This window comes from Peromyscus californicus, unplaced genomic scaffold (genome assembly GCF_007827085.1).
Source record: "Peromyscus californicus insignis strain IS unplaced genomic scaffold, ASM782708v3 Scaffold_9__1_contigs__length_137607984, whole genome shotgun sequence".
Lineage (NCBI taxonomy): Eukaryota > Metazoa > Chordata > Mammalia > Rodentia > Cricetidae > Peromyscus > Peromyscus californicus.
The window spans coordinates 71,428,843-71,439,415 of NW_026294617.1; the positions used below are offsets into that span (position 1 = coordinate 71,428,843).

Genomic DNA, 10,573 nt, shown 5'->3' on the forward strand with positions numbered 1-10,573 from the left:
AAGTTTAGCATATATAAGAAACCTATCTGAGGATAGTAGGGGGACTTCAATAGCTGGTGGCTTCAAACCTCCTACCTTTGAGCATCAAAATCCACTGAGAAACAATAAGCAAAATGGCATAGTTCTTCGTAGAATTCATAGGTGCTAATAAGGTGCCAGGGCAGCCATGACTGCTGTCCCCACTTTCCATAGAGGAAGAGTGAGCTTTCATCAGATTGTGAATAAAGCAAAGTTAACATTACATGAAAGTCCCTGGTGGACCTGCGATTGGAATCACCGAATCTTAGAATGCTTGCTTCCAAATGAAAGCTTCCAACTTCTATGAATGTCCATCTGCCCAATATTACCCAGGACATGCCACGATTCCATCAGTACAGGGCAAGCACAAGCAATATATATTATTCTCTTTTTCATTTGCTTGTTTGAGATAAGAATCTTACTGTGAAGCCTAGGCTGGCATCAAATTGGTGATCTTCCTGCCACAGCTTCTCTAGTGCTAACATTATAGGCATGCAAATGTAACTATTTCTAACTCCCCAAACCTACTCTTCTTCCTATATATCCTACCACCTAGTAGGGTTAAATGTTTTTGGGTTTTTTTTTTAATGATTTATTTATTTTTATTTCATGTATATCAGTGTTTTTGCCTGTATGTATGTCTATGTACCACATGCATGTCTGGTGTACACAGGGGTCCACAGAGGACATCAGATCCTCTGGGACTGCAGTTACAGACAGTTGTGAGCTACCATATGGGTACTGGGAATTGAACTCAGTCCTCTTCAGGAACATCAAGTGCTCCTAACTGCTGAGCCATCTCTCCAGCACCAAACCAAAGGCCTGTAAGAATGAAAACCAGGGAGGCTGAGGAGAGGGCTCTGTTGACCAAGTGCTTACCACACAAGCATGAGGATCTGACTTTGGATCCTCAGCATCCATGCAAAAATCTAGCACAGCATCATGTGCCGATAACTCCAGTGCTGGGAAAGCAGAGATGGGGCAAACCCTGGGGCTTGCTGGTCAGCAAGTCCAGCAAAAATGATGAGTGCTTTGGGTGCATTGGGTGTGGTGGCACACACCTTTAATTCTAATACTCAGGAGTTCTCTGTGAGTTCTCAGCCAGCCTTATCTACATGCTGAGTTCCAGGACAGCCAGAGCTACATAAAGTGAGCTCTGGTTAAGCAAGAGACTTGTCTTAAAAAGTAAGGTGAGGGGCAGCTGGGGAAGAAAGTTGATTTTGAGCTCTGGCCTATAAGCATACCTGTTCACACACAGGCCCACACACAGAGACACAGCTACCCACACATAAACAAAGAACAGGGATTATGTTTTAACTCTGGACCTACAGAATGGCCTTCCGTGTGCTCACAAGTATCCACTGAATAACTGACTAGGTGATTCTGACCGTGCTAGAGAGCTTAGGTGTTAAGTGAATTCATGGACTGAAAATCCTACTTATAAGAGCATGATAACCCTGTGACACATGCTGAGAGCAGTTGAAGCAGCAGGAAATCACGACTTCAAAGGACAGGGACCCAGGAATGCCAGCAGAGGCTCTTCATCTTAGGTTTCACCAGCCTCATTCAGAAGTTACATGCCTTCATTATAGTGTGGTCCTTTTAGTCATCTAGATTAAATCCTTGGGACGATTCCTGATATCCCCACTTTCTTTTCCACTTCTTGAATCTGTTAAAAAAAAATATGTTTTCTTTCCCTATTTCATCCATCCATCTTCCTACAGTTTAATTTGCTCCATCAGGATCAAAGCCCCTTGCCTGCTTCTCACCAAAGTCGCACTATTGATTTCTAACCGGCCTCCCTGCTCTGACATTGCTCTTTCAGGTCCATCCAGTCACCACAAACTACAGTGATCCGTGCTTCCCAGGCTGCCCAGAACGCTTCCACTTTCAGCACTCATTTCTAATCCTGGGAAATTCCTCAGTTCTAGATTAATTGAGAAAACTAGTCACATACTGCAATGAACTTAAAATCTTCCCCAAAACAATGCTGACGGCAAAACCAACAAACCCTCAACTAACATTTATCAGTAAAACAAACCCTTAAATTGGGCGCTAGTTAGCTTCCATAGAATGCATAAAATTGCATATTAGCCGGGTGTGGTAACATACCTGTAATCCTAGAAGCTGAGTGGCTGAGGCAGGATGATTCCCATGTGTTTGAGGCTAGCCTGGTCTACATAGTGAGATCATTCCTCAGAAAAGAGAGATAGAAATGAAGAAAGGGAAGGGAGAGAAGAGGAGAGGAGAGGAGAGGAGAGGAGAGGAGAGGAGAGGAGAGGAGAGGAGAGGAGAGGAGAGGAGAGGGGAGGAGAGGAGAGGAGAGGAGGGGAGAAGGGAGGAGAGGAGAGGAGAGGAGAGGAGAGGAGAGGAGAGGAGAAGAGAGGAGAGGTGTACTGTGCTAGGAAGGTAAATGTGCATCAGGCCTTGTGAGAGTCCTTCAGCAGGTCATTCAGGATAACTAGAAACTTCCGTTTCCTCATCTATAAATTAAGAAGCTAAAGCTAAACTTCCCTTTCAGCCCACAAATTCTCTACCTCTACTCTTTTATCACTCTCTACTTCCCCAGACATAGGCTCCCATGCTAATTCCAGCCACGTGGGAGTTCTCAACTATGCCACTTTGGTCTTTGCTTTCTCTCCTTCTCTTCCTAAGTGTTCCAAAGAACAACATAAATCTTGCCTACAAAACTGGAGCTGAAGGAATGCCAGGGCCAGCCCAGAAGAATTCCATCTAGATTTTCTAACTATTGAACACAGCATGTCCTACACTGGTCTTTCAAAGTCTTTAGTCCAATTAGACTAAAATGTTTCTGACCTTTTATGATTCCTCTGAAAAATCCTAAAGATAGAGTAAATAAGAGCAAGTGTCATCACAAGCAATTGACTGGGAGACTAATTATATAATCAATGGATGTAACTAATTATATAATCATATAATCAATTATTTAATATGATTATGTATTCCATATGTAATTATATACAACTGGCACTTGTGAGACAAAGCAGAAAGGCAGGTGAATCTCGAACTCTTTGTTCCTTACACAAGATTCAGTCTCCAATGTGTCCACAATTCAACAATTCACTTAATCCTGGAAGATTTATTAAGGATCTCAATGACAAGACACTGTGCTGATGTGTCACAGGTGTTACTGAGATGGAAGATAAGTGGAGGCTCAGGTCACCAACAATATCTCTGTCTCACAGACATCATAAGCTTCCAGCTTGTCCCCTAACTCTAACTTTTTAGTACGACTTAAAGACTCGAGTGTCATGCTGGGCAGTGGTGGTGCACAGCTTTAATCCCACCCAGAATTTAGGAGGCAGAGGCAGGTGGATCTCTGAGTTCGAGTCCAGCCTGGTCTACAGAGTGAGTTCCAGGACAGCGATGGCTACACAGAGAAACCCTGTCTCTAAAAAAGCAAAAAGCAAAACAACAATAAAACTCTCAAATGTCAACTCTACCTTCATCACCTGCCACCTACTGTGTCCCTAAAATTGATCGTACAACTACTTTTCCTACTAGCCTGCAGAAAAGAATATCTATTAAAAATAGGTCAGTAAGATACACGAATATCTACTTGTACAAGCAAAATATAAGTTTAAGACTTATATTTTCCAAGAAATATATCCTGACCAAATGTATAGACTCCCTAATCTCTACTTGAGTGGGATTTTTTAATAGAACATATAAACATCTTTCTTTGGTATGATTGAACTGTTATCTACCCCCATCAGCCTTGGTATGGAATAATTTCTAAGGATCGATTCAGCCGGAACCTCTGTCTTTTTAACCCGTGCAGCATGTAGCACACACACACTCCCTTAATTAAGTGGGGCTGAGACTTGAAAAGTGTCACCTACTACAATGACAAACAGGTTCATGAGCAAATGGGGGAAGTAAATAAACCGAACGGTTTGCAGAGGGAGAGGTCGAGCTGGGTTGGACTGGGCTGAGCTGGGTTGAGCCCAGAATGATTCAGGCCCCACCACAGAATGGGTGTCTCCTGGGATGACTTAGTAGGATAATTAAAAATCTTATAAATAGGATGGATTTTTAGGTCTCTAACATCCTCCCTGGCTCCTGAATCTTCAGCTTACTCTTCCTCCAACAGGTAAGACATGCATGCTGGAGCAACAGCAGCATCTACAAGTGTGGCAGTATATGCTACTTATAGTAGAAAGCTAGGAGGTGGAGGGCAGTGACTGTTTCCTGTCGGTGATACTCTTGGGCACCTTTCTGCTTCCTTTTCAGAGCTCTATCTTAGAATATGATGAGTGCTGGAGCAGCCTACCTCTAAATATGTGGGCCCTACATATCCCAAAAACGGAGCTTCTGAATGACTGGTTGATGGATGACTGTTCTGGAGTGAAGTGTTTACCTTTTGTACAAGTTAGGCAAGGCCTGGACCCTGGGGACTCAGAAACACTCAATTTCACTATCATAAACAGTCACAAAAGGCGCAGCTTGTCCTGTGCAATCTATTATTTGTCGCTCACATGTACAGGCATCACTGTCTGCCTATGTTTTGTCGTTGGGGTGGCATTTTCAGAAGCCTGTGAGCACAGTTTTTTGTACTACAAGAAGGACTATCGGCATGCAGATTGCAGAAGACCCCAGCTCCCCAGCACGGCCAGTGCTGACCTGACTCTGCAGCACCTGTCATGTGTGCAGTGTGTCCACTTGCTGCTTTTCTCTGTAACTTTTTTTCCATTACCGATTCTGTTTAATAAGCAGGTAAAAGGGTTTTCAAGAACTTAACCTCTCAGAAAGGCTTCTTGGACCACCGAAAGAGAGATTTTACCTTCTTCCTTGCTTAAAGAAGACTCCTTAGAAGATAGATACCTCTTCAATGGCATGCGTTTACTGATCTCTGCAGTCATTGCTGGGAAACTACACACTTTGTGCTTCCCTCTGGTCCATCTTCTTTGGGCTAACCTTCCTTCATTTTTGCTCTCACATGAGAGTCTCAGTCAAGCAACTTCCACCCAAAGTAGAGAGGAAGGCCTGTGAAATATCTACTACACAGGTCTTTTTTTATTTTTTCAAAGAATTTGCCTTTTACTAGCAAAGAAAAACTGCTTTGAATCACTGCCATGATAATTAATATTTGATATTTGGAGCCTGAGTGTTAGTCACATGACTAGCCTAAAATTATGGTTAAGAAGGGACTCTGTGGTTTCTTAAACCTCTTTCCCAAACCCAAGCAACCACTCTCTGGAAATGCCAACTCCAAGTCTTCATCCCACACATAAACAAAATCTTCTTTCTTTCTTTTCTTCTTCTTCTTCTTTTCTAAAGATTCACCTGTATTTGCCAGAATGCCTCAACTTCTTAACAGCATACTCAATGTGAGTAAGGTATTCCAGAAATATGCTGAACACCATGGGGAATGCACTTCACTGAGCAAGATGGAGTTGAAGCAGCTGCTTCTCACTGAGTTTGGAGACATCCTTCGGGTAAGACACCCAGGATCTTGATCCTGTGGCATGGAATGTATGATTCTGGTGTCTGCATTCAAGATATCTTGTTAATATTTTGTTTTATTTGGTCATTTCCCACCTGTAATGTACTGGTAAGCTCTTTCTAGTTCAGACAGTTCCTCAGTAGTTCTTACACACACACACACACACACACACACACACACACACACACACACACACCTCCTTCTTTGTACATGAACAAAACACAGAACAACTACAAAGTAATGGGGAATAACGTTTTTAAATTCTGTCATTCATATTTTCTATATGTAATCCTATGCACATACCTTCTCAGGTATTTATTCATTAATTTACTAAAAGTTCATTGAGTGCCTATTCCATACTGGCATGATGGGAGTTATGGAGGATACAAACATGAAGAAAACTAACTTCTTTTCCTTTGATAATGTCACAGTGTAGTGAGAAAGAGGTATATAAACATGTAGGCTATATCATATAAAAAGACATAATAACTTTCTCAAATGATTTAAATCCATTGTTAATACAGTTGCCTGTTCCCTGTGGTCATACCTCACTGGTTCATCAAAAGATGAGGTTCAGAAAACAAGCTGATCAAAAACTAGAACCAGAACTAAGCCACTTCACATTAATAGTTTCGCAAAAAGAAAGAAAGAAAGAAAGAAAGAAACCCTGTTTGGGAGCTGATTGGGGCATTAAGACTGATATACAATCCAGCATCCATAAAAGGACATTTGGGTTTTTTCCTTTTTTTCTTCTCACAGAGACCGAATGACCCAGAGACTGTGGAAACCATTCTGGAACACTTGGACCGAGACAGAAATGGATATGTTGATTTTCATGAATACCTCTTGTTGGTGTTCCAATTGGCCCAAGCCTGCCATCATAAGCTAGATAGTAAGCTGTATGGAGGCAGAACCTCCTCCCAGAAAGAACGGGATCAGAAAGGAACACAGAGCCGTAAGTTTTCAGAAAACACAGGCAGACAACATAGGCAGAATTCTCACAACAGTCAGTCTGAGGGACAAAGTCAGGATGTCCAACATGATCAGTCTCAGAAACAAGATAAGAACTCTCACTACGGTCACTCTGAGAGACATGGTACAGACTCTCACCATGGTCAGTCAGAGAGACAAGATAGGGATTCCCACCATGGTCAGTCAGAGAGATTCCATGGGGACTCCCACTATGGTCATTCTGAGAGAGAAGACACAGATTATAGCTCTGATCAGTCTGAGACAGATGATCAATACTCTAGCTCTGGTCAAAGATTGAGTTATAAATCTAGCAATGACCAGGCCAAAAGTCAAGGATATGTCTTTGCCTTAAATCAGTCTAAGAACCCAGCTCAGGTTTCTCATTACGGCCAGTCTAAAACATTTGGACGACAAAGCAGCCGTGGCCAGTCTGGAAGGCTCCGACAAGATTCTTATTCTAGTCAAACCAGTCAACAAGAATCTGGTTCTTATGAACAATATGGAAGGCAGCATCAGAAATCAGGCAACAGTCAGACAGACAGACCGGCCCAGAATTCTCACAATAGCCAGCCAGACAAACAAAGACATAGTTTCCAACATGATCAGACAGATGGACAAAGCCAGAGTTTCCATTATGGACAGATGGATAAGCAAGGCCAGAAGGGTTTCCAACATGGTCAGATAGATGGACAAGGCCAGAGTTCTCATGACCAGACAAAGAGCAAAGGCCAAAATTTTCACTGTGGTCAGAAAGGTAGACAAGGCCAGAGTTCTCACCAGGGTCAATCAGACAATGAAGACCAACATTCAAGCTGGCATCAGACAGACAGAGAAGGCCACAGTTTTCATTTTGACCAGACAGGCAGACAAGGCCAGAGTTCTCACCAGGGTCAATCAGACAATGAAGACCAGAGTTCAAGCTGGCATCGGACAGACAGAGATGGCCATAGTTTTCATTATGATCAGACAGGCAGACAAGGCCAGAGTTCTCACCAGGGTCAGTCAGACAATGAAGACCAGAGTTCAAGCTGGCATCGGACAGACAGAGATGGCCATAGTTTTCATTATGATCAGACAGGCAGACAAGGCCAGAGTTCTCACCATGGTCAGAAAGGTGGACAAGGACAGACTTCTCACCAGGGTCAGAAAGGTGGACAAGGACAGACTTCTTACCAGGGTCAGAAAGGTGGACAAGGGCAGACTTCTTACCAGGGTCAGAAAGGTGGACAAGGACAGACTTCTTACCAGGGTCAGAAAGGTGGACAAGGACAGACTTCTTACCAGGGTCAGAAAGGTGGACAAGGACAGACTTCTCACCACGGTCAGAAAGGTGGACAAGGACAGACTTCTTACCAGGGTCAGAAAGGTGGACAAGGACAGACTTCTCACCATGGTCAGAAAGGTGGACAAGGACAGACTTCTTACCAGGGTCAGAAAGATGGACAAGGACAGACTTCTTACCAGGGTCAGAAAGGTGGACAAGGACAGACTTCTTACCAGGGTCAGAAAGGTGGACAAGGACAGACTTCTTACCAGGGTCAGAAAGGTGGACAAGGACAGACTTCTTACCAGGGTCAGAAAGGTGGACAAGGACAGACTTCTTACCAGGGTCAGAAAGGTGGACAAGGACAGACTTCTTACCAGGGTCAGAAAGGTGGACAAGGACAGACTTCTTACCAGGGTCAGAAAGGTGGACAAGGACAGACTTCTTACCAGGGTCAGAAAGGTGGACAAGGACAGACTTCTTACCAGGGTCAGAAAGGTGGACAAGGACAGACTTCTTACCAGGGTCAGAAAGGTGGACAAGGACAGACTTCTTACCAGGGTCAGAAAGGTGGACAAGGACAGAGTTCTCACCAGGGTCAATCAGATAGTGAAGACCAGAATTCACAGTGGCATCGGACAGACAGAGAAGACCACGGTTTTCATTTTGATCAGACAGGCAGACAAGGCCAGAGTTCTCACCAGGGTCAGACAGGCAGTCAAGACCAGAGTTCAAGCTGGCATCGGACAGACAGAGAAGGCCACAGTTTTCATTTTGACCAGACAGGCAGACAAGGCCAGAGTTCTCACCAGGGTCAATCAGACAGTGAAGACCAGAGTTCAAGCTGGCATCGGACAGACAGACAAGGCCAGAGTTTTCATTATGATCAGACGGGCAGACAAGGCCAGAGTTCTCACCGGGGTCAAATAGACAGACAAAACCAGAGTTCTCACTGTGGTCAGTCAGAGACTGGGAAAACTGAACTTCAAGGGCAAAACAGGTACTTCCAAGGAACTGATAAAACAAGGAGAGATTCATATGTTGAGCAATCTGGAAGGTCAGGAAAACTAAGTCAACAGACTTCAGGAGAGGGAGTGAATCAAACCCAGAGACAGAGATTCCAGGATAGAAGGGAGCAGCAAACTCACCACCAGGCATGGAAACCTGAAGAAGATAATCAACACAAACTCTTAGCTCAGATACAGCAAGAAAAGCCATACTCCCATAATGAGTATGACTGGCAATCCCAGAGTAGTGAGGAGGGCCACTGGGCAGAGGAAGTGCATCATCAAAGCTGGGATAGGCACAGTCTTGAGGATCAGGAAAATCTATATGAGGTGCAGAACAGGCAAACCCATGAAGATGAAAAAAGCCATCAGACAAGGGATAGGCAAACCCATGTAGATGAGCAGAAACAGCAAAGACAACACAGGCAAACTCATGAAGAAAATCAAGGTCATCAACATGGTAGACAAACCCATGAAGATGAGCAAAGCCATCAGAGACAAGACGAAAATCAAAATCATCATCAACAGTGGGATGAACAAACTCATGAAGAAAACGAGAGGTTTCAAGGATCCCAAGACCAACCCAGGAGCTTCCCCAACAAAGAAAAATTCCACATGAATGAAGAGGACCAGTGCCAAGGATCCCAGGAAAGACATTTCCATCCAACCCATGGTGGTGAGAGGTCCCAAAGAAGAGAGCAACACAGAAACCACCCTACCAAAACAGCTAATTCCCCCAACCCCCTCTATGACTATGTACGAGAGCAAGCAGCTTATCAATACTAGGCTGCCTGAGCAGCAGAGGTAACATAGCTTGAATCTAATGAAGAAACCTACATGTCCATTCACCTTTGCTTCTGTTTAAAAGGGTCAAGCTGTATGTCATCCTTCTCTTTTTCATCTATCTATGAGAATGCTTCTGAAGACTAGTCTAGCACCCACTTTTTGAAATTTCAATTCCTTGAGTAGCAATTCTAGGGTTATTTGGTTGGGTGGAGTAAATTAGGTGAACTAACCAATCTTCATTTTGATCACTTTGTAGATTTAAATCATTCCTAGTTTGTTTTCAGTTTAGGTGATACTTGGTTGAATCATTGAATGGCAGAAAATTCTCCCTAACGTTTAGAAACAGGAAAAGGTACAATGGAGACTTATACTACGTTTGAAGGAAAGGATTTTGGACTTTGATGAGCTTTGGCTGCTGGAGAATGGGAGACAATTCTGAAAACCTTTCCAACAAAGACTACATGTAAAACATTATATTAATTATATTAAAATACTCAATAAATGATTGGTGAGCAATGATGTTGATGGCGTTTTCCTTTCTTCAATATGGAAATATGACCTTCACTTATGGACATTTTCTAAGAATAAATCTTCATTTCTTAGGGTTGGAGAGATAGACCAGCATCTAAGAGCACTTGTTATTCTTGTAAAGTTTTGGGGTTTGGTTCCTACACCCATGTGTTGGCTCATAACCATCCATAACTCCAGTTAATTGATAGCTTGGGCTACCAGGGATCTTCAAACAGATGAGATATAGTTTCTCTCTATGCGATGGATTAGTAGGGGTCTGGTCAACTTTCATGACCCATCAACAGAGGAATAAGAGCCTAGACATCAGAGATGTCAGTGTCAGAGAAGCTCTCTGTGATCTATAGCTCTCCTAGAAGAAAGGCTTCTCACTGTGCTTCATCAAAGTCTAGACTATGAAGCTTGTGGTTCCACAGTTTCCCTAGCCCAGTCTATTTCTTTCTTTCTGATCCAGACCCTTCCAGATGCCTCTAGATATTTTCTCTCCCTTATTCACCACCACCACCACCACCACCACCACCACCACCACCA

General features: G+C 43.3%; 1 protein-coding gene across 3 annotated transcripts in view; it reads left to right on the forward strand.

Moving 5' to 3' along the window:
* Nucleotides 1-9,936, forward strand: part of Rptn (repetin) — a 38,940-nt gene extending 29,004 nt beyond the window's left edge. For all 3 annotated transcript variants that reach the window (XM_052730503.1, XM_052730504.1, XM_052730505.1), the window contains 2 exons: nt 5,320-5,477; nt 6,245-9,936. In XM_052730503.1, the coding sequence (XP_052586463.1) occupies nt 5,320-5,477; nt 6,245-9,514 (3,428 nt within the window). In that variant the 3' untranslated portion in view covers nt 9,515-9,936. The remainder of the gene's footprint in view (nt 1-5,319; nt 5,478-6,244) is intronic.
* The last annotated feature ends 637 nt before the right edge of the window (nt 9,937-10,573 follow it).